Consider the following 24,235-nt stretch of genomic DNA (forward strand, 5'->3'; position numbering starts at 1 on the left):
ATGCTTAGAGAAGATCTCATTTATATACTCAGTTTTATCTGAAGGAATTTAAAGACCTGAAGTCTAAACCTATGTGTCCTGTTCTAGAGGATACTGAAACTACAGCTGCATTTAAAGCTGGGGATGTGCACCCATAACCCAGCCACATTTGATCTCATGCATTTGGTTTAACTGCACAGAAGAAACACTGTGGCTGATGAGCACATGTTTTTAGTTTTGTTTTATTTTTTAAAAAAACGTGTTATATTTTTTCTGTATTTGCAGGATTATTCAGTCAGGCATCCTAAATATGACTTGATTAAATAATCACTTAAATAGAGCTGAACCACTTGCAAATTTTATTTTTTTTGCAAATGTCAATCCAGCATGAATATTTTGCTGCCAAGCCCCTGTTTGCTTCCAGCAGTGTTCTAGTGCTTAAACTTCATTTGCGAAGATGACAAAAACAAGCATCCTCTTAGCTCCAGCAGTTCTTGTTTGCCAAGGTGGATTTTCCTCGAACATTTTACATGGCTGTAAAACCTGCTGCTGTGCCAACAGCGGCAGTCAGCGGCGAGCCTTGGCAGATTCTTCCTTCCCTGAATCTCTCATCCATCACTGCAGCTCCCTGGTAAATGCCCCACGGATGAGCCACGATTGCAGTTTTGATATCTGCTGATTGAATGTGTGAGGGCTGGTTTCTCTTGAGCCAGTTTTCAACGTTGGATGCCGGATATCTTAATTTTTCTGACCACGTTCTTGCCTGGGAACACCTGGCAGAGAGGTGCAGGCTGTGTTCAGTGGCTCTGGCCATCAGCTTTGAGGTTGCGTTTTGGGACGGTGCCTGCAGAGTGACCCACCTGACTGCACCTGATCCCCTCTGCGATCCAGCCCCGTGGGGCTGGGCTGGGCTCACCACAAGGTGCTTCCTGTCTCTGTGTTCCCTCTTCATTGCAAACACGTTTCCTGGTGAGGCTGGAAAGGTTATTTGCACTCTGCTTTGCAAATAGGTTCAGTAGCCAGTGGCCAGAAAAATCTCTAATCTAGGGGCCAGCTTCTGTCATGCCCACTGCTTGTACCTTATTTGATGAATCGTTTCTCTTCCAATTCTGTTCAGCAGTCTGGTGCTGGGCAAGTAAGAGAAGCGTTATACTGTATTGCTAATAATTGTGTTTGCAGCTCTGTAACCACAATGAGGAATACTTATGTGCCAAATTAATGCCAATGCTTCCTAGATTTAAATAGCCTACAAATAACATTTTGCTTGGCCTATGTTTATCACCTATTTATCTTACATACCATATCTTTGCCGCTTCTCTAACTTTGGTCTCAAGACAAGATAATCATGTATATTTAGAAAATACTGTGGCCTGTGAAAACTTTCATTTTGATTTTTCCTTTCCCTGAGAGACGAAGAACGCTGCCACATCCTTTAACATCTGCAGAAAAAAATGTATGCTGGGAGGGCACGACTTTAACTTCTTTCCTCCTTTCTTCTTTGAAGATCTCTTTGGCACCTGCAGTCACAGCTCCTTGCAATGATGGCATGCTTGATGCCTCTGAGTCACTCACCACTTCCCCATGGTTACTGATATAATTCGTGCTCTGTCCTCAGAGACAACTGCTCCAGCCAGCCTCATCTGACATATTAAGTTTCCAGCTCTCCCCAAACAAGTTGTAAAAGCCATGACATCTGTTTTGACAGCCCGCGCCCAAGGCTGAGGGTGCGTACCTGCCTGGGGAGGTGCAGGTTTGCCTCTGCAGTGTGGAGATGAGGTTACCGAGACCACGGGAGCTTGTGCTCCTGCAAACAGCTCTGTTTGAAGCAGATTACTGGTCCAGGACAGGCGCGAGAGAAAGCGTTGCAGCCTTTGCAACTTTTGTTCAGGGTGAGAAGGAAAATATACAGTGATGGAAAAGCTCTTGGCTTTGATCATTGCTGGTTACAGGAAATGAAAACATAACCCAAAGGGAGTGAGCGAGGGGCGTAATAATGTCAGGTCAATCTCTTTGTTATTCTTCAAGATCAAAAGAAGCTGGGGGAGTTTAGCTTTTATTGCCATTCCCTTTTGTTTTCTGCTTTTTGGCTTTCTTCCTTAAAAATCAATACAGCCCTTTCTGGGCTTGTAACACCCCCATGCCCCCCACCCCTGCTAACCCCAAGCCCACTGCAGACTGCACGGCACAATGCTGGGGTAGCACACCGATCAGGGATGCCCATCGCTGGTCAGCCTCCTGGGTGCTACTTCAGAAATATGAAAATAAGCCTTTTTCCTGTGCTTTGAACTGGTTTTTATTCTCTCAGTGGACCTCCCCTGCTGGGTTGATGAAGGGTACTTAGGTGCAGCCAGGAGAGAGCCGGAACTGGGCTCCATCGTGCCAGAGATGTGCTGATCCTCACAGCATCCATCTGCAGAATTCAATTCATTACATCTCTTTTCTTCGTTACCAGCTATGGTGGTTTTCTCAGCATCAGGAAGGACTGAGCCTGGTGTGCTGGGCAAAACTAGGCTCTGGCTGGGTTTATCTTGCTAGGGCATAATATGACTACTGTGGGTCCTTATCTTGATTAAGTAGCTGAGCAGCAGCTGGAAATTCCAAGCAGGTGGTGGACTGGACAGATGGAAACAACTAGTGACCTTTCCAGCCTGAGCCATCTCTGCTGGTCATCCAGAATCCCTGCCACTGCACAGCCACATTTGAACCTGCTTGTCCCCCTCCCCTGTGCTTGCCCTAGGGTACCCACAGCCTGCCTGTCCCGGCTGCTTCTCCCAGACGTTACGGATCCTCAAGGAAAACTTGCACCATTAGCTGGCCCATACTCTGTTTTGTGAAAATAACCAGTTTAAACCACTCAACCATTTTTGAGAAGTTTAAGGAGTTCAGCTCTGGGGGCCCCAGCATAGGAAGGATGTGGACCTGTTGGAACAAGTCCAGAGAAGGCCGCGGAGACGGTCAGAGGCTGGAGCCCCTTTCCGATGAGGACAGGCCGAGAGAGTTGGGGTTGTTCAGCCTGGGGGAGAGAAGGCTCCAGGGGGACCTTACAGCGGCTTCCAGTGCCTACAGAGGGCTTATAAGAAAGATGGGGACAGACCTTTTACAAGGGCATGTAGTGATAGGATGAAGGGGATGGCTTTAAGCTGAAAGAGGGGAGGTTTAGACGAGATGTTAGGAAGAAATCCTTCCCCGTGAGGGCGGCGAGGCGCTGGCACGGGCTGCCCAGAGCAGCTGTGGGTGCCCCATCCCTGGCAGTGCCCGAGGCCAGGCTGGACGGGGCTGGGGGCAGCCTGGGCTGGTGGCCGGTGTCCCTGCCTGTGGCGGGAGGTTGGAACTGGGTGGTCTTTAAGGTTTCTTACAACCCAAACTGTTCTATGTTCCTGTGATCTTGAGAGCCCAGGGAAGGAGGGAGCAGTGACGCTCGCGGGTGTGAGGGCTGTGGAGCAGGGCTGGCGGTGAGAGTGCTGGGCACATCCTGGCTCCGCTGCAGCCGGCGCAGCACAGGGGTCTGTGCCCGTGGTGCCTGCCCGTGGCTCCCGGGTCCCAGCCAGCAGCAGTGCCATGCTCGGGGTGAGGGGTGAAGCCATGCAGCCCTGCAACCCCCCACAAGTGCTTGTTTGCTGATGCCCACAGATACTTGGCTGGGCTGATGGTGGCAAATAGCTGCTTGTGTTCATTCTTAGAGACCAGAAGCAGCCCGTTTACACTGGTCAAGGTAGAAATTGTTTATTACGATACACAGATGCCCCATGGAGCACTGGACCTGTGTGAGCATCCCCGCTGTAATGTTTTCTGTGGTGGAAACAGCCTGTCCTCTGACCTGGGAACAGCAGGCAGCAAGGGCTTGCCTCTGAGCAACAAAACCTGCTTTGAGTTTATAAGTGTAAGAGGCATGAAGATGTGTTTAGATAGCGTGATGCTGAACAGCGAGGCGTCTGCGCTTATTTTATCATTCCATCAGCATGTTCTTCACTGATTATGAATTAATTCCTTGCAAGTTAACAAGCTGAAAACATTCTTGTTATTAAAGAGGGCCAAATCAAACGCTCCCAAACAAATACATCTTGGATCTATGGCTGATGAGTTTTTCAGCTGTTCAAACATGTTACATGATATGAGTGAAGCTGAGGCTGAATTAGACCTAGCTGTTCATGTAAAATTCACAAGCTGCAAATGAACAGCAGGGCAATTTTTTCTCACAGCTTCATTTTAGGCAGCTAGGTTCTTTTGGGAGGAAATGACAGTTTTGCATAGTTTAGCTATATAAAAGCGATTAACGAAAATAGTATTTACTGATGCCATTTGATGAAGGAATTGAATCAGAAGCATACTTTGAGATGCAAAGGGCTGATCCTCCCGTGTCTCCCACTTTCCTACCACAAACTGCTGTGCAAAACAGGCGTAGAGCTGTGCCCCACCAGCAGGAGTCCAGGGCAGAGCCGGCGGGGAGCCCAGCCCCACGGCTGGAACCTGGTGGTGTTGGTACCTGCAGCAAAACGCTAGTGACTTTCATTTATTCCCAGTGCAATTGGTATGAAACAGTATCAGACCCAGGGTGAAGGCTATATCCATTAGTGATATAGGACACAGCTTAAAAATAATCCTTTGGCTGACACGCAGATTTATATAACAAAGGGTGGGGCAGTTCCAGATTTTCCAGCAAACTGGTGTTAAACAAGCCTCCCTTGAGCGCTCGAGACCTAAAGCTTGTGATGGCAAGGAACATTTAGATGGACCTTGTATCTGAACTATGTGAGGCATTATTATTTGTTAAATCTATTATGATGGATTCCCTTTTACTCCATTTCCATTATACCAATTTCACCTGGTAAAATAAAGGAAGGTGTAGCATTACCAAAACCTATGGGCTGCCCAAACAGAAGAGAGAACTGACACTTGGAGCATTTTGGTGATTTCTTATACAGTTGAGGGAGTCTTTAAAATGTAAACCGAAGTCACAAGCACAGATTGTTTCCCTCGAGACCATCTAGTGTAATCCTTCAGTTCATCTGGCACTCGACAGGATAATCTACAGCTCACAGCCAGTATAAAGCACAGCCCGACAGAGCAGATGACGCCGATGCCCAGCTCCATACGAGGAGATTTGCTGCCATCTTTTGGTAGATTCATGCTCCAGAAAGGAATGAAAAATTATCTCTGCGCAGGTATTAAACATCTCGTTCTTAGCCCACCTGCGGCATCGCCTCAGCCTCTACTGCAGAGGCAGCTTGTGAAAATTAATCTCAACCCATGGCACCCTTCCAAGGAGCCCCTGAGCACCCTGAGCGTGCCCGTGGGGCTGGAAGGGCTGAGTGTGGGGCCAGGGGTCTGGATGGTTTCTTCTTGGTCTTGCTGGTGGAGGGAAAAGGCTCAGAGACTGCCGGGAGTGAAAGCCCTGAAGGAGGAAAACCAGAAAAGTCAAAAGTGGGGTAAATAGCAAGTGCGCAAGATGGATTTTCAAAATAACACGGTCAGGGCTCAGCTGCTGCCTTGTTACTGCTGCTGCAGGTGCCAGCCGCATGTTTCCCTGTGCCCACCGCAGAGGGGACATCCCATGAGCCGTCTGGCCCCCCACCTCCGTCAGCACCTGCAACAGGACCAGGCAGGCAGCAGGCTGGTCATGCCACATGCTGGCTGCGATGGATCTCAGCCCGCGCGCGGCTCTGGCCACACTGCAAGTCCTTCGTGGTGTGAAAATCTCCTGAGCTAGAGAAAGGCTGTAGGGAACAGGCTGAAATCCCTGCATGCCTGCAGGCACTAAAAGAACTTTTAATGCTTGGAGGTAATAAAATAATGTATTTGAGAAGATGAGGCAGCAGCAGGGATGATGCCAGGGGAGGGAGCAAGGCAGGGAGGCAGAGCTCTATACGTTGCGCTCGTTATCATGTGATGTACCTTTGCAGAGGGCAGAGAGCTGGGGTCACGCTCTGGCAGGGGGCAGGGTGAGGAATTGCTGCTTGGATGAAAGTGTGCCCTGTGGCTGAGCCAAAGGGATGGTGGGGATACCCCGTGCTCCTGCTCCCCACCGGGGACTGGCCTCTGTGCTGGCAGCCCCCTCTCCTCCCTTGCTCCTCTGGCGCTGGGGTGATGGGGCTCCATGTGCCCCAGCAGAAAGCTGCCCCGCTGTTTTTGCTGGGGTAGGTCTTTTCATGGGACTGGGAGTGAAGCCAGCCCTGACTAGGCTCCAAGAAGCCCCAGAACACAGGGGAAGAGGGAAGGCATGGGCTGCTGCGAGCGGGAGAGCTGAGAGGCTGCCCAAAGCTGACTCTTTACCCTGTGCTCTGGTTACAGAACCCATGCTTGTAGGGTTGCCTCGGAAGCTGGATCAACGAAATGACTGTGGTTAGAAGTCAGTCTCCAAATTTGAAAGAGACCTCGTTTCCATGGGTTCCTATCCTGGTGGCAGGCTGTGCACTTTGTTTTAGGGTTTATTTTATCAGGCACAATCACTTCAGCCTTTGCTGCCACCACTGCGTTTGCAAGGTCTGTGTGTGGCTATATGCAACCCTTTTCCCTGCCACCGCATCAGGAATGCCAAGAAACGCCAGAGACCTCACTTAACCTCTCACACCTCTTCAATTACATGTTCAACATGAAGTCCTTCACAAGGTTTGTTTAGTTTGAACCCTGATTCAGAGTTCACCGGTACCGTGTGTGTGCGTGCTCCAGTCGTGTTTCTGAGGAGGGTGACTCTGGCCTGGGCGGCCGGGGGTGCTGGGGCACCCAGTGGCTGTGGGCACAGGGAGTGCTGCCTTGGTGGGGAGATGCTGGGAAAGCAAAGGCATGAGTCAGGTGAGGGCACAAGCCGGGAAACCATCTCTCGCCATCCCTTCCCCCTGCGCGAGGGAGGAAGAGTAGGAAAGAAAGAATTATTTAATAAATAAATAATTAAAAAAAGCTAAATAAGACTTCACGTGGGTGGGATTGTGAGCTGTTAGCAATGATTTCTTTTTCTGACACAAGTCTCCCCTGGATGCCCAGGCCAGAAGGGTGACTATCAAGGCCACCAGCAGTTTTCTGGGTGGGATGATGCTCCTGTTTATCTTGGGGGTGATGCCCCGAGCACTCCAGGAGCCTCCACCAGCCAAGGGCTGGTTTTATATCTCACCCTGAAAGCGGCCCAGCCTCAGGCTCTGCTGCCTCTGATAGCACTGACCTTTGTCACCGGGGAAAATGTTATTCCCGACTCAGCTCCAAGTTCCCTGTAAGCTGTGTGGGCTGACTCTGGCTCTGAGCAGGAGCCGTGGGAGATGTAAAACCCCTTCTTCGGGGGAGCACCTCTGCACCCCGTGGATGGTCCTCGCCTGGGGAGCCTACCTGCCCACAGCTCCTTGGGACCCTCGCCATCACTCGTGGCTTCATCTGCGCAAACTTGCCCCCCAAACTCCCCTCCTCCTCTCTCGCCACTCTTGACTCAACCGAGATACTGGGAATGAGAATTTTAACAAGCCGGGGAGATAGAATTGCGCTAAGCCTAGGTAATTCTAATTTAACTAATTGTATCTATGCAGGGAGTTTCTGCCGGAGGGGAGGATGAGTGCTGGTACCCAGGGGGGCTGGAGGCGTGGGGGTCGCTGCAGAGCTGGGAGTTGGGGCGTGCCGGGGGTACTGCGCCCCTGGGCTGGGAGCGGGGTCACCCCGGGGGTGCTATACCCCGAGGCTGGGAGCGAGGGCCCCACGGGGATGCTGTGCCCGGGCCTGGGAGCGGGGTCACCCCGCGGGTGCCGTGCCCCGGGGCCGGGAGCGGGGTCACCCCGCGGGTGCTATACCCCGGGGGTGGGAGCGGGGTCACTCCGTGGGCGCCGTGCCCGGGGCTGGGAGCGAGGTCATCCCGGGGGTGCCGTGCCCGGGGCTGGGATCCGGGGCACCCCGTGGGTGCTGCGCACCGGGGCCAGCGGGGTCTGGGCTCGCAGCTCCGGCAGCCGCTCGGGGAGGGCGGCCCAGCCCCGGTGCGGCGGCAAGGCCCGCCCCGCCGCCCGCCCCCTGCCCGCCCGTCCCCACCCGCCGGTCCCCGCCCGCCGTCACGCAGCAGCCGCCGCAGAGCCCGGGGAGGCGCCGGGCAGGGGCAGCAGCCGCCGGAGGAGGCCCAGGCGGCACCGGCAGTGCGGGGCGGGCTGCGGGCGCCGCGGCGGGACCGGTAGGGCGGGCGTTGGGGGGTGCATCGCCCCCGGGCCGCCCCCTGCGAGCCGTGGGGCTGGGGCGGGGGATGCGCGGCGGGCCGGGGCGGGGGGGTGCCGCGATCCACGGGCACGTCGGGGTGGGGGGGACTGGCCGCTTACATAATGCTTGGCCGTTACGGAACTGGGGCCTGTTTCCGAGGCGGGGGGGTCGGCAGGGTGGCGGTGACACGGCAGGGTGGCGGGGGGGCATGGCAGGGTGGCCGGGAGTTGGTGCTGCCCCGCAGCCGCCTCGCCCCGCCGTGCCGTCGCGGTGCCGAGCGTGCATGGCCATCCAGCCGGGCGCTGCCCCCGCCGGGGGGGTTAAAGGCGGGCGGGGGGCTGCAGGAAGGCTGGCGCCGGTGGGGATCGCCCTTGACGTTCCCGGGGTCGAAGGTGGCAGATGGCCGTGCCTGGCCGGGTCCGGCATGGCTGTGGCGCTGGCATCCATCCCTTCCACCACGCCTGGACGCAGTCGAGTGGCGTTTTGGCAGGTTGGCAAATTCATCTTGACAAGGCCAGGCTGGACGGGGCTGGGGGCAACCTGGGCTGGTGGCCGGTGGCCCTGCCCGTGGCAAGGGGCTGGAACTGCGTGGTCCTTAAGGCCCCTTCCAGCCCAAACCGTTCTGTGGCTCTATAACTCTGTGCACCAAAAAAACGACTCCAGGCAGCCAAACTGATTTTTGTTTCGTTTTTTCCTGCTTGTTCTCACGATGTAGCTCTTCTCTTGGAGCAGGGGGGAATAATGTCAGTTTAAAAATCGTGAGGACTTGGTTTTCCACTCCCAAACCAAGCCAGGAGCACAGTGCGGCCGCAGCAGCGGTGCAGCTGCCTCCATTCTGCCTCGTCACAGCCCTCAACAGGAACGACTATTGCTGGAGGGTGAAAGACTTATTCCATCTTCAGGCATTTTTTTTAAAAAAAATAAAAAAAATAGTAACAACATTTTCTGAAAGCAAAGTGGAGCTGACTCATCCCTACTGACCAGCGCAGGGCCGTTTCTCTGGGGGATATTACAGTGGGAGTATTTATAGTGGTACCGGTTAAAACATATCCCATCTCATTTCTCAGATGGTCTAGGAGGGTCAGAAGTGTGTTGCAGTTTGTTTTGTTCGGTGCACTGGATGGCTGAATAATCACCTGCCTCATGGCATTTCATCTACAAAATTTCGTCAGAATTCCTGCAGAAAAAGGCATTTGCACTATTGAAAAGACATCCCAGAATAATGCCTCCACCCATCGCTCTCCGTTGAAGGTTCATGCTGAGCCACAGTCTGCACCTTTTCTTTTTTGGGGGTGCGATGGTGTGTGGGACACCGCTGTTGGTTGCCATGGCAGCGGGAGCGGTGTCCCCAGCCGGGGCTGTCTGTGGGATGCAGTCAGGAACACAGCTCAGGCCCTCTTGGCATTTGGCATCTGCTGCAGGTAGAGTAAAACCCATCCATCCGCCTTCGTCACTGCGCTCCAGTGCGGTGGGTGCTCGTCTTCTGTGTGAGGGGGGCAAGCTGTCAGACTGCGCTGGAAGACAACACGCCGTTTTAGTTAGTCATCCCCATTGATCTGGTGCTGGGTGTTCCTGCAGCGGGGCTGGGAGCGAGGGACATGTCCCTTCTTGAGCGCTCTGCTGGGGCGTGTGCCAGCCTTGCCCCCACGCTGTGCTGGTGGCGCAGGGTGGGACAGCAGTGCTGCTCACCCCCTCCTCTGCAGGTGTTTGAAAGAAACAGGTAATTAGCGCAAATGTTTAATTTAACATATAGGGTATGTAGTTCTTTGTTCTTCCCTTGCAGTTTTGGTAACTACAGTAGCTACAGCACGCTGCAATATCCCCCAACTTTGTTTAATTGATACTTATATGTGATAGTTTAATAAGGGGTTGCCATGCAGCATTGCCATTCTTAATTTATAGGCATACAATTAAGAGCAGGCTCTTTCTTTAATTCCATAAATATTAGTATAGACTAAATAATAATATTTACATTTGCTTTTAAGGGGTTTATCTCCTCTGTATATTTATTGGCTGCAGAGATACTGCATAAACCAATCTTTAGAAACAAAATCTGCTCCATCATGTACGTAGTTCAAAAGCAAAGCTGCGGTAGGAAGGCTGTGATCTGGCAAGTGTCAGAGGGATGCTGCATGGGTTTACTAATGCCTGCATGAAAGAGATTGTGGATTCCAGAGTCCTGTATTTTGGGTCATAATTAGGGCATGAATTACATGATGTCGGCACAGGAGCAAGTTAGGGCAAAAAGTCTTGTTAAATACTGTGTCCCACAATGCAGGGTATTTACAAATCCCATGCTTATACTGGCTTCTCAAAAGACTCGTGCATGTGCCGAGCTTGATGTTTGACCTCAGTGAGACTACTCATGTATTTACAGTTATGCGTGTCTCTAAATCTCATCACAATTAGGCTTCTGAACCTGACTCAAAGCAGACTGTAGTCACGACTTGAATGGATTTGTGATCTGGATCATAAAACCCAAACTGTGGAGCCAGCACCGTGCTCACCTGGCAGCCCGGGATGTTGGACGGTGGGACAGGGACATGGGTGCCGTGCGGACCTGGTGACCCCAGCAAGCCTGTCATGGTACACGGAGAGAACTGCGCCCTGTTTTTCCCCAGAGCAAAAGCACCATCCTTCGTGGTCTGTTTATTGATACAACATATGTTGGTTGTGAAATGACACTGCACAGGCTGGGGTTCCAGAAAGGTGCTTAAAAGTTGCTTCATACCAAGGAATATTTTTTTCTTTAAAAAAATTAAGGACATAAATGAGAAATAAATTAATCAGTTGGGTTTTTTTTTTTTTTTTTATCTTGAAGCAAGAGAGCCTCGTGTACTTTTTTCCTCTTGCAGACAGACTGTAGCTGATCTCATGACCCGATGCAGTCGGTCCCTCCCAGCCCTCATGCCGGTGTCCCCGGCAGCTGTTATGTGTCAGCTCTGCAGTTACCGTCCTTTCAGGGGTGCTGCTTGTGGAGATGGGGAGCTGGACTGTTCAGATCGGCTGTTACCATCAAGAAATGGTACACGGATTCAAATTTATTAGGAAAAAATATGGCTAGAGTAAGGTTAAATCCAACCTTTTTATTTTCTTAGCCTTGCATCTGATAGACTCCCATTGTGTTTCATGGGAATTTTGTTCATATTGTGGACTTTGTTCTTATCTTAAATTTTTATATTACTCCTTTCCCTCATGTAAATATCATAAAGTTGATAAGTCAGTGTTAGGGAAACTTTAACTTAGGCACGTAAGAGAGTTACCGAGCAGAGGTAAGATTTCATTTGTCGGCAGCCAGTCCTTATATTTGCCAAGGGCACCCCCTGGGGATTTGCTGCTTGTTAGGCTAATTTTGATTTAATTGCCCAGAACTGCATCATAGGGTGAAAACTTTGCCATCTGTGACACTGGAAAATATTCAAATTTGGCCTGCTGGACGTGTTTGTCTTTAAATGAAATCATCATTAGGGTTGGCTCTTGGGTCCTGCAGCTCCAAAGGAAACTTCCTATTTTCTCCCTGTGGCAGTTCCAATGAGGCATTTGTGGAGGCTGTGCTTGCAGCAGCACCTGGAGGTAACTCCTCAGCTCAGGTTTTTTTCAGTCATGACTTGCGCTACAGTATTTCAAGGTATTTTCCAACTTAGAAGGTGTTAGGTATGTTCTGCATGGCCTGCTTTGTGTGGGTATTGAGGTGCGTAGTCACTGAGCTATTTGCACAGTTGGACAAGGATAAAAGCACTGAATGCATTTCAGTCCCGACTAATCTGAGTTAATGTGCTGGGGTTCCACTGGTGAAAAGCAAGGGCACTTGGCCACGGCCATTCCTTGATCCTTTAAGAGTTTGAATCCCTGTTAAGCATGCTTGTCTTACAACCTGCACTTGCACAGGATGTAATCAGTTTTCCTTTCCATCTGTTAAACAAGAGGCTTCCAATTAGCCAGTGCAAACAGAAATAATTATTTTTGCTCTGGCTGACAACAGCAAGGTTAACCGCCAGGTACATAGTTCGTAGTCATTTCCACACTCAGCAATTTTAAACACCACACTCTGTGTGCATTACATGATTTGCCTTACAACCGACAGGGATTTGGCTTTCAATATTGTCCCCTAATTATAGTAATTGCCTAAGTGGAGATCTTGACGTCTCCCACTGTTCCACGGCCATGGCCCAGGCTCAGCAGCGGAGCAGCCTGTCACAGCTCGGCCACAGCCGGTGGGGATACACATGTGTCAGCGGGAGCAAAACTTGGCTTCGTGGGCTTGGATAAGGGAAACACTTAACCTACAAAATCCAAACCAAAAGTACACAGTATTCAGTCTTCAAGAAAATATTTTGATTTTATGAAGTGACTCAAAAGGGCCTGTTGATAAAATAGATCTGGTGGATTCCGTAGTGTAGCTGGCAGAGCAGTCATTTTCTTCCAAAGCAATGCTTGTTTGATTTTCAAGTGTAGGGATTTTTAACGTTTTTAATTTTTGATGATGCCAAATGGAAATACCCATCAGAGGGTTCTCATGAGACCGAGCTGCTCTGGCCAGGAAGAAGTGTTTCCTGAACACATACAGCCCTCTGTGAATTCTGCCATCCCTCTCCTAAGTGCTGCCTTGGCTCTGACTTTAAGGGATGATCCCCAAGCAAGGCATGGTCCTCTGCTTCTAGTGACTTGAACAAGGAGCAGAGGAATTAGGTAAAGAAATCTTTTAATACTTGGTATTTTTTTTTGTGCGTATGCTGTGGGGTTTTTTTTTGTTTGTTTGGGGTTTTTTTGTTTTTTGTTTTCCTAAAGGCTGGTTTTGTGTATAAACAGTAAATCCCTGCTTTCATGTTTGTACAAAAAAATGGAGGGAGACATTTAAGTCTAATATAAGCACCTGAAACTGCTTTGGAATATGGAATACTCCCCCCCCCCCCCCCCCCCGCCTTTTTTTTTTTTTTTTTTTTTTTTTACATTAACTGTTTAGCTGCTTATGTATTTGGGGCTGCATCTTATTACTGAACTATAACTGGAAAGAGATGACATGCTTCCAGGTAGTCTCTGCCACTGAAACTACATCATAGTATGCACCTTCGTATCCTACTTTATTTGTGTTCTGAGAAGACCGTTTGCTTGTATTTAGCCACCAGATTTGTTTTGTTCCCTCTAGGATAGGGATTCTTCATTTATGCAATAGCTATATCCTGCTTTAACAGGCAACAACTTGTTGGATTGAGTGCCTGAGGCGTTGAGTGACTGCTGAAACTCCCTATCTGGCGTTCGTGGGGCGGTGTGCTTGCCCAGAGAACTGCACCCAAGCTGACAGCCAAAAGCCTGCTAAGAGCCCCCTCACGCTCAGAGCTAGCTGTTTTGTTTGTGGTTCAAAGGAATAGTTTTCTGCTGACATTGAGTAGGTTGGAGGAAGGATTGGCAGGATATTTTTTAAGCATTTGCATGCCTGTATAATAAACTGCTTATTACTTTTGCATAAGCGGAAAGTTTGGGAGTATGGAATTTTAGTGCAACGTCTGGTATCGAGAGGAACAGCTTTATAAGTGTGATTTATCGCCTTTGCTTTTTTAAAATTATGAAATCTTGTCTATAATGACAGAAGGTGTACGCCATTTCAGATTGTTTGACATTGCTTCCCTAGAACAAATGACCACACTTGGATAAGAAAGTGGATGTGGTTGCTTTGTTCCTCTTGGGATCCTATTTTCTTCTCTGTATACGATAAGATGGTTTTCTCAGTGGCTGAGAAAATGGGATCCATTCCTGTCTCTTGCAGGAGGCCACTGAACTAAGAATGGTCAGGGCCTGCTGCAGATGGGAAAGTGAGGACCTACGTGGCAATGTGGGCATCCCTACCAAACAAAACGTGGTGGAGAAAGCTGCCCCTGCAGCGTGCACGCTGGTGCCTCGCTCTGGGCTTTGCAGGGAACTCTGGTCTAGGTTTGGCTGCTGCAGTGGGGTTGTGGCTGCCCTCCTGACTGCCTGACTTCACAGCATAGCATCCATTCAGCCTTAATTTTTCTCAGCAAGCTCATTTTTTTCCCAGTTGATGAACAGAAGAACACTTAAAGGTCAATGTCTAAGGAGACTTCTTAACCCATTAACAGCAGTAGTAAAGTCAAAGAGTGAAGCAGAAGAATGACTGTCCATTTTGCTAACACAAGTGTTAGCCGTTTGCTGCTCTGAATTAGGGGGAGAGAGATGCTCGTGGTGCTAGATGCTTGTCCCAGATAGATTTCCTGAGTGGATGACTTGGGGCCCTAATCTATGCATCAGAATGTGTAGATCCATGGAAAAAACGAGATAAACGTTTCCGAGAAATGCCTTTAAAAAAATGAAGTTGTTGATGCAGTTAACACTGATAAGGGAACAACAGTTAAGTCTTTGGAAAAGCATAGACAGTTTCTTTCTCTAAAACACATATTTGTTCAGCAACCTGTTCCTCATCCTCAGTGGCAAGTGCATGGTAATTGCTTCTCCTGGCTAATGAACAAAATCAAATCACACTATTTGCTATAGCTACTTTCTTCAGGCTGTATTTAATTAATAGATGGTGGATAGAAAATAAAACTGGCTGAAATGGGCATAAGTTTCTTGTTACATACATGAATTAAATTTCTGAACACTGTAATGTCCCTTTTTTTTTTCCCTCCCCCTAGAAAATGGCTGTTCCACCTGCTTACGCTGATCTTGGCAAATCCGCCAGAGATGTTTTCACCAAGGGATATGGTAAATAAAGCAAAAATAAATGTGGTCTTTCACTATCTACTTACTTCGTGAAACTGTTGGGATTTTACTACTTTCCCCTGATAAATATTCCAATAATTTCCATTAAAATCCAGGGAATTTTCTATCACAGCTTCACATTGCCCTTGCGGTCTGGAAAGGGAGGGTAGCTTACTTTTCTTTGCAGAGAATTCTTCTGTTCCCCATAGGACTGCTGTCTGTTTGGAAATATAAAATTGTGTGTTTTATTTTGACTGTTTCCTTGTATCATGAATAAGATCACTGGTGTCAGTAGTCTGCTTATGAACAGAATGCTGCTCAGTGTGAATGAAGATATTATTAACTAATTTGGTCCCAATTATATTGCTGAGGTCAGTAGGATTAATCAGTCAAGTGCTATCTTAAGTAAGTATAAACTGCATAATCTGCTTCATAAAAACACATGGTTTGACAACTGTACCCTTAGTTAATTTTTTTAGTAGTTCAAGGTGATTTAGAAGGGAGTTTTATGAAGTAACTTGGAAATGCTTTTCAAATTAAATATAAATTTTTTACTTCTAGGTTTTGGATTAATAAAACTTGACTTGAAAACAAAATCTGAAAATGGACTGGTGAGTTTGGAAACAAATATTTTGGAAACAAATCCAAAACACTGCAATGTTCTTGTGTTTATTGTATATTGCTTTTTAAAAGTTAAATATGTATCACTTACTCCCCCTTTATCATTTTTTAGCTGTATTATAATCTTGCAAGTTACTTTGCGTTTATTTGTTCTATAATATACAAGACTCTGCACAAATCAGAGTAGAAAATACAGCGAAGGGCTCCTTTGCAGCCGTGGTAATTGCTTACTATGAAAATGATGTTATTTGAGGCCACCGCCGTGGCCTGTGCTTGGAGGAAGTGTCAGTGTCTCCCTCTTGCTTCACTGGATTGAACGAGCAGAAATACGAATATGCTGGTTTCTAAATGTGCTGCACTTTTTTCTTAAGTCACTGAACAAGGATAGCTGCAATGTAACTGTGTATTAAAGTGTATTCAGAATACCTCTGCAAAGCGTTTGCAGACTTGCATGCTGATGCACAGATCCAGCTGGTATAGCACCTTAGTCTGTGTGACGCTGGTGGCCAGAGTTGTCCACCTTCCTGTCCCGTATCCATTCCCTGCTTTTTCTCCCTGACGTTGACATTTTGGGGGGGCAAGAGTGCGTTGATGTTAATGACTAGCAAACTTAAATCTTCTGAGAACTCTGCAGTATTGAAAAATACCCCAAATTGTAATGACTGATATATTCTACAAGTGTAAGTATTTGCCTGCATGTAAATATATATCTATTTGCAAATATATACACGTGTATATATATAAAATGTGTGTGTGTATATGTATATATATATATTTTTTTTTCCTTTTAGGAGTTTACAAGCTCAGGTTCAGCAAACTCAGAAACGAGCAAAGTTAGTGGTAGTTTGGAAACAAAATACAAATGGGTGGAATATGGATTGATGTTCACAGAAAAGTGGAACACTGACAACACGCTAGGCACTGAGATTACTCTTGAAGATCAGGTAATTATTGGCTCAGAAGAGGTAATTTGCAAATTCACTTAATGGCAAACTCCAATTATAAATCCAACCAGTGAATTTCTTTTCTGTTCAGCTTGCACGTGGCCTGAAGCTGACCTTTGACTCCTCCTTCTCTCCTAATACTGGGTAAGAAGTGAGTAAGCTTAAGTGACAAAAAAAGGCATTTTTTTTTTTTATTTTAAGTTTCCCGGAATGCTGTCTTACTTATTTACTCCTGTCCTAAGATATCAAGAGGGTTAATAATCAGCCTGTGTATGATGAAATCATGTACATCTGATTTAAATCTTAGTATTAACAATCCCCTTTTAATCCTAAGCTATAGCAAGCAGACTTTCACATACAGAAACTTGAAAATTTCAATCAGAATTAGGGTGTGAAGAAAAGGTTTTGTTTGCACTCCTGTTGTGTATTTCTGGCTGTGTCAAAGGATGAGCTACTGTCTGAATAAAAGCACTAAACAAGTCAGCTGTAATGCAGAGCTTAACAAGCTTGGGGAGCCAGGTGGTCATGGCTCTAATAGTTCAAAACAGTAATTGGGCTCTTCTCCCGAGCTGAATTTATCATTGAATTCTTGCTGGCCGCAGCGTGCCTTGGTGGTATGTAAGTATTTCTGACAGGGCGACTGGACGCCACGCTTTATGTGGGCCAGAGGGATTAAGCAGCAGCTGTAGGTCTAGATGTTGGTTTATTTTTTTCCCCTGATTATCTTTTTGCAAGCAGTGCTGCCAGTGAGTCAAAATATTCTGCACATTAGCTTCCCAGAGCAGTACGCTGCACTGCAGGCTGCTGGGGTTACAGTCCCAGTGGAGGTTTCACCCTCTCTTAGATTTCGTGTCCTGGATTGTCAACTGGTTCCAGTGCACTTGTAATTCTAGATTAACTACATATTTTTGTGTGTTTGTTAACCAGAATGATCTCTAGTGTTTGTTGATAATTATTTCTTAACTGGTAGGATTCTTAACGAAATAAAAAAGAAAAAAGGTTGATTTGCAATTTCAGATTAGCCTGACTTTTTCCGAAAGATTTCAGTAAAAGATTTGGTCAAAGGCAGAAGACACTTGGAAGGTAAAAAGAGAAGAAAGACATCTTAAATAAGAGTAGCTGAATATATTGGACGCAACTGTCTTGCCTTGCGAGGGTCTGCACCCTTGATGTAAACCGACCTGAAGACACTTGAGAAAACACTGTTCTGGCCAGTAGTATAAAAAGAAACAAGTGACTCCGGAAAGTTTATTTCTGTATTAACCTGGCAGCCTTGCTAATGGCTGTAACCATTACACTTCGTAAAGCATCCGAAGGAGAAAAGAGGATGTCAGAGCCACTGAAGCAGACTACTTCCTTAGCAGCAGAGACTTTCCCTCAGGAAGCTGGAGACAAAGTAGTGATTTCTTGACATCTGTCACAGTAAATGAAATTACCGAGTTCATTAGGATTGTTTAAAAGTTGTTTGGCACAGGCCAACCACTGTTGGTTTTCTACGGCAAACCTGAAACTTTCCATTCCTTACCCGCACCTGCCAACCTTCCAAAACCATCAGATTAGTTGGAGATGAGGATTTGTTTTTGTCACCTCCCGTCTGGTTTATTGTGCTGCTGCTTTTCAGAGCGCAGCCCAGGAGTGTTTTTTGGGGCACTGTGCCACATTTTATTGCTTGATTGCAAATAATTCACTGTAGCTGAATTAGGGTTCTGCAGACGTGAAAGGTAAGGTGACATACCATGTTGCTCTCTGGAGGTTAGACTTTGTTTTCAAGAACTGTTACACTGAATTAAAGCAACTGATTTGATTGAATTGCTACCTATGAATGTAGCTTTTCAAAGGTAAGAGATTCTTTCTTTTCTCTGTAGGAAAAAGAGTGCTAAAGTTAAGACAGGGTACAAAAGGGAACACATCAACATCGGCTGTGACATGGATTTCGATATTGCTGGTCCTTCGATACGTGGAGCCCTGGTGGTTGGCTACGAGGGGTGGCTGGCAGGTTACCAAATGACTTTTGAGACAACAAAGTCTAGAGTAACCCAGAGCAACTTTGCTGTTGGCTATAAGACTGATGAATTCCAGCTTCATACTAATGTGTAAGTATTGGCAGACGGGCATTACAAAGGAATTTGAAAGGGTTTTGCTGCTTACTAGCACAATGAAAGGGACAGAGGTTCAGCAGTGGTGCAAGAGGGAATGGTGGATTTGAAATTACTTCTGCATTTAAGATGGGAAGCTGCATTTTCTTAGCTCCATTAGCTTTTCTTTGAAATATGTGGGTGAGGGAGTGCACAATGGAAGGAACTGGAACACACTAAGCACCCAAGCATCCAGTGTCTGTCTTTCTAACAGATAAGGGTTGTTAGAATCTATTAGCTGAATAATAGAAGAGGTGGGTTATCAAAATATTCTTTGTGAAATAAAAGCAATACCTTCCATTTGCACAGGTCAAACTCAAACAAAAATGGTGGTTTTATCTGTAGATGAGTTAATCAGAGGATGAATGAGAATAAGCAAAAGGGAATGATTGGAAGAAATAAGAACTGGGTTTGTTTTAATACTGGAAGGCATATGGTTATAGTGTTACAACTAAATAATCAATTTACACAAGCATTTGTCCTTTCTGAACGTATGAACAGTGGGAAACCAGGACCAAATTCCATGAAAACCTTTATTTCTCTGTCTCCTGTTCCTCTTAAAAAAGCAATGTATGCCTTTGGGGAAGACAGATTTTAAAGATTAGACAAACCCTAATCCATTCCCCCCGCCCCTGCCCCCCTGCCCCTGCCCCCCGTGTCCCCCCCCTCTTTCCCATTCCATTGGGTAATTGGATATTTTGCATGTAGCAGAGCTATTGCAGGCTGTTCCCATTTGGGGGCTGAACAACTGTTCTGCCTTCCTGGAGCTGCTTCTTCAAAGGCTTTCTGTTCTGTTTCATGCTGTTTTGCAGACATGTGGTTTAGGAAGCTCACACTGCCTTACAGAACAATTGGACTTTCACAGCCCAGACAGTATGTTTGAAGGATTGCCAAAGCAAGAAAATGTGGGCAGAATTTCATCAAAATTGTTTAATCAAAACAATATTCAGGGTTCCCCCTTCACTCAGGAGTTATTTCTTCAAGCGTAATGACTTTCAACTTTGTTACACTGTAGACGTTCAAAACAGTGGATTATTGGCTTTTGCTATAAAATGCTGTAATTGTTATTACTCTTGATTGAAGCAACAGCCGAATTTAACTTTATAACAGCGGCAGGAGCTCAGATCTTACTGTATGGCTCCTTGGATTCCTGAGGGTCTGTTTCTTAGGTTGCTATTACTGTATGTGGATGATAAATAAACTTCAGGAGGACACCTTCTTTATTTAATACTCGTACTCCACCAATTGACAGGCAAAACCATAAATGTGTGATATGAATAGAAATCTTATTTATTGATATTAATAGATCAGTTAGGTATTTGACGTTTCAGCTTTGAAATGTGTCAGTGTTTATATAATCCCGGAAGCAGCTGTGTAGGGAACGCCCATCGCTAGCCTGCTGGGTTACGTCTGGACAGCTCAGTGTTTCACGGGAACGCTGTGGCAGGGTTGATAATTTAACTAGGTGGGGCCTGAAGCATTGTAGTTTGTTCCTGACATTACACAGACCAGCTGGGGACTTCAACAAGTTGCTTTCCTTGATGGTGCCTTGATATATTAATTTTCATAGGGGGATAATGTTTTTGGGTTTTTTTTTTAAATCTACATCTGAAAAGTGCTATTATTACTATTAGAATTAAAAAGAGGTTTGGCTTTATTATTATTTTTTAATAATAATAACAATTAAAGGGAGGTAGGGCTGGATAATTTCTAGTTTTAAATATGCCTTTCCTAATTTTTTAAGCATAGCTCAGACCGCCCCCCCTAATGTTGCAGGTCAAGACAGAGCTGTGTGGGAACCTTGCACAAAATCTGCCTGTATAACCAGCTCTCCTCAGTCCTTTTTAATCCCTCCTTTTCTTGAGAGCCAAGCACATGCAGTTATGTGTCAGCTTCAGTCTTATCTGAAGTAAGTATTGTAGTGTTTTTCTGGAAGAATTGCTCTAACAATTTAAAAGCCTGCTGCTATTGCTTGAACTTTTAAATAGGCATATCACTACTGTTTCTGCAACTGTTGTGAACTCAGGAACATCAGGCCAAAGGGGTGAAAATGGAAAGATTCTGAATCTGCCCCTTTTTTTAATCACTGAAGGTTTGGTATACTCTTAATAATTGGAAGCAGATTATTTCATAGTTTAGAAATATTCACAAGTATTTTATTTGTAGAAGCCTTCCTGTGGTTAAAGCCCATTTTGTGCAGTAGTTTATATCCTCTTTTAAGAAAATAAACAAAAATGGATATTCAGATGCTCACTGGTTTACAAGGAGTGTAAGGCTTTTAGAAGTCTTTTGCTCTTATTTTTATGATCTGCATGCTCTAACGTTTTGCATTTTATTTACCAGACTTTATTCCCTGTGTGACATTGGTGTCAGTAGTAACTGGAAGCTGTACTACTCGGTAGCAGTGCTAGAAGGCTGTCTTCGTTCAGCTGTTGGCCAGTGCTCTCTGCAAAGTAAAACTAGTTTCATTTCGGTTTCTAGTACAGACATCAACAGTCCAGATGTACCATAAGGACAATTGCAAATGGTATTCATTTGCAAAAGCCAATAGACTTGGACATTAAATTGGCATCTTCCCTTCTGGTACGGTCCATCTGTGTCTGGTAAAAGCATGCTGACGAGGCAGTCTTAGGATGACTGCTGAGGCTCTGTGAGCAGGGTGCAGCCCTTTCAGGGCACTTGGGAGACGATGTCTGGGAAAAATAATTATTTCAGAGGTATGCTCGGAAGAATAAATCTCTTCACTACAAAGACTGCCATTCTACAAAGGAGGGAGATTTGGAAGCTGTCATCACTGGTCTATTTTTGACAGTTTGTCATGGCTTTTTTTCAGCTTCATAAGTTGTTTGTTGAAATACAGTAACCATCAATGAATTTAAGTATTTAAAAACGACTTCATAACCAGTCTGGCCTAATGTCTCTATCTTAGTTGGTACAGAGATATTAAATGAGGTGTAAGTGAATGTTCTACAAATACAGATCTTACTGGAAAAAAAGAGATTACTGTTTTGGGGTGCAGTCTAAAACTAGACTAATGCATTCCTTCCAGGAATGATGGAACGGAGTTTGGAGGCTCCATTTACCAGAAGGTGAATGATAAACTGGAAACTGCCGTTAATCTTGCTTGGACAGCCGGTAATAGCAACACTCGCTTTGGAATAGCAGCCAAGTATCAGATTGACCCAGATGCCTCTTTTTCTGTGAGTGCTATGCATGTACATTTATAAGTGACTTAAGAATGGGCTCTCATACTGGAAATGTGAAGCAATTTTAAATCATGAAGTGTGGTTTTGATGCAGTTCAGTTTTCGATTGTGCGCAGTTGGCATGTGTATCTATTTGTCTTGTGTATGGCAGCACGAAAGCGCAACTATTGGATTTTCTTTAAAAGCAACACAGAATGTTTTATGGTTGGGCACTGTTTTGAAAATTTTTTCATGTAAGTCTTGAAAAAATAAAACCCGACTTTAATAAACACATTATTTTCTATAGTGACTGTAAATTTGTTGAGATTCTGGATTTGTGTTACGGCAGAACTAACTCTAGGTTTTTTTGGGATCTAAAACATGAAATCCTTTACATGCTGAAAAGGTGTTACTCAATTTTCAAGTGGGAAGGACTTTGAAGAAAGATACTGAGTTATTTACATATGGTATTTTTTCCCTTTAAGGCTAAAGTGAACAACTCCAGTCTGATTGGATTAGGCTACACTCAGACTTTAAAGCCAGGTAGGTCTATGCAGAAGAAATTCAGGATCAATGAAGTGATACTTTTTTATCTTGAAATACATAAGAGTTTTTCTGTTGACAAAATGTGACTGATTTTGTAAGTTTGCTGCTGCTCTGCTTGGCAAGCCAGTGATGAACTTTTCCAGGGACTGCTCTGTCAATTTTGGATGTCTGCTGGAAGCAGAATTACCAGACCGCCATCCACTGACCAGTCAGATACTCTTTTATGTTGGCACAAAATTTATCTACAATTGGGTGTTTCACAGATAAGTAAATGCATTTTTAGTACTTTCAGAGGCTTCCTGTTACTGAGTTTGTTTTGCTTAAAAATGTGACTTTCTCAAGGTCCCCTGGTCCAGGACGAGGACAGTCTTACTGCTGTAAAATCATTTTGATATAAATCTGTTGCCAGAATACCAAGCAGACTGAAATGAGGTACTACAGTAGACAGGGCTTGGGCCTTTTCATACCTAGATTTTAAAGTGTTTTAGAAAGGTGGGTATGTATCAAGGTCCCAGTTTTTCATAACACTGGATCTAATCAGTAGACCAGCAGCAGTGAACGGACTCAGCTTTAATTATTTGGAGTGATAAAAAGCAGAATCTATCACCATGGTTTATTATAACTTCTGTAATTCAGAAAGATTTCTTATCTGCACATTGTTTTAAAACACCCAATCCTTACAAGGCTAGCCGCCAAATGACATTACCCTTGTTAGCCAGTAAATTAAAGCAGTTAACACAGACTGCATTTACTGAACATAAAGCTCAGTCCAGGTGTTAAGAGTTGTCTTTTCTTTCACTTTTCTCTATTTCACAGGTATCAAACTGACGTTGTCAGCTTTGTTGGATGGCAAGAACGTCAACGCAGGTGGTCACAAACTTGGTCTAGGATTGGAATTTGAAGCATAAGGAGTGATTCTGCAATCACTAATTTGAAAATACAGCATAGCTACCTTCAGAATATAGTGTACCTTTCAATGTTTTGTCTGGGATGCAAGTATTGCTCAGTATCAGTATCAGTCCTGTTAGTCCTGGTTAAAGACAGCTAAGCTTTAAAAATGATGTTGTTAAAGAAATGGAGACAAAAGCATTAAAAAATTCCCAATTCCAGGCTTTTTTTCTTTTCTTTTGAATGTTACTGCCCATCATATCTGTCAGCTGCCATGTGGTAGGAAGGAGGAAGGTATTGATTACCTTTACTAACACATTGACTGCACAAGGAATACGTTGATGTGGTAAGAAACTGAGTTGTTCAGAATTGCAGATCACTATATTGTACTGTAAATTTTATAAGCAGAATGTTCCAACCTTAAGGTTTCAATTCATGATGGGATGTGCAAGCTTGTCTGAAAAAGGGATTTTTTTTTTAATTTTTCTTTTTCTTAGATAGGTATTTCATCAATGGTTTGTCGTCTTTGGTTATCTTACACCTACAGCTGTCTCCAGAATGCTTTAGGTTGTCCACCTCGTCTAAGTGCGTTGCAGAGGAGGTTTGATGTGACTCAGCCAATCCTGCCTGTCCTGTGTTGTGGTTCCTTTCCCTTGCACTGACTGGAATGCTTGTAAGACAGGACCATAATCAGGGAAGAGTCTTCGTAACTGCAATCACATAGTTGTATCACTAAATTTCAAATGGAGTTTTGTTTTATTACCACTTTTTTTTAGCGACTAAATGGGTACATTTTTAGACAGTCTTCCATTTTGTGTGGAACTAGACCCCAAAATGCTGTACTTGACACTGCTAAAAATGGATAAAAAACCCAAACCCAACTTGAATAAAATATTGAAACGCCACCTTTTACTTTGTCTTTGTATTAATTGTGAAAACAATTTCATATTAATTCTTGGTTCCAGAAGCAGACTGGCAGCATCTTAGTGCATGTTTTGTACCACACAAATAAAAAACTTTGGAGATACAAGTTCCAGACATGGCCACGTTCTTAATGCTCGCTTAAG

General features: G+C 45.5%; 1 protein-coding gene across 3 annotated transcripts; it reads left to right on the plus strand.

Annotated features, from left to right (window-relative positions):
* The first annotated feature begins 7,972 nt into the window (after nucleotides 1–7,972).
* On the plus strand, nucleotides 7,973–24,073 carry VDAC1 (voltage dependent anion channel 1). 3 transcript variants are annotated; one of them, XM_055812564.1, is made up of 9 exons: nucleotides 7,973–8,113; nucleotides 14,784–14,853; nucleotides 15,412–15,461; nucleotides 16,263–16,415; nucleotides 16,507–16,559; nucleotides 18,281–18,508; nucleotides 21,600–21,750; nucleotides 22,220–22,277; nucleotides 23,097–24,073. In XM_055812564.1, the coding sequence occupies exons 2-9, from the start codon at nucleotides 14,787–14,789 to the stop codon at nucleotides 23,186–23,188; spliced, it is 852 nt and encodes a 283-aa protein (XP_055668539.1). In that variant the 5' UTR covers nucleotides 7,973–8,113; nucleotides 14,784–14,786; the 3' UTR covers nucleotides 23,189–24,073. The 3 variants fall into 3 exon arrangements, with proteins under 3 accessions (XP_055668539.1, XP_027650153.1, XP_055668538.1); XM_055812563.1 differs by lacking the exon at nucleotides 7,973–8,113 and adding an exon at nucleotides 10,981–11,161; XM_027794352.2 differs by lacking the exons at nucleotides 7,973–8,113; nucleotides 22,220–22,277; nucleotides 23,097–24,073 and adding exons at nucleotides 10,546–10,722; nucleotides 20,327–20,459 and having other exon boundaries at nucleotides 21,600–21,737.
* Nucleotides 24,074–24,235: the final 162 nt, after the last annotated feature.

This window comes from Falco peregrinus, chromosome 8 (assembly GCF_023634155.1).
Source record: "Falco peregrinus isolate bFalPer1 chromosome 8, bFalPer1.pri, whole genome shotgun sequence".
NCBI lineage: Eukaryota > Metazoa > Chordata > Aves > Falconiformes > Falconidae > Falco > Falco peregrinus.

Coding starts and splice junctions, on each gene's coding strand:
- VDAC1 (XM_055812563.1), top strand. CDS start 11,117: ATGGGGAGCTGGACTGTTCAGATCGGCTGTTACCATCAAGAAATG. Junction 18,509..21,599: donor TTCCAGCTTCATACTAATGT/GTAAGTATTGGC, acceptor CATTCCTTCCAG/GAATGATGGAACGGAGTTTG. Junction 22,278..23,096: donor CACTCAGACTTTAAAGCCAG/GTAGGTCTATGC, acceptor TCTATTTCACAG/GTATCAAACTGACGTTGTCA.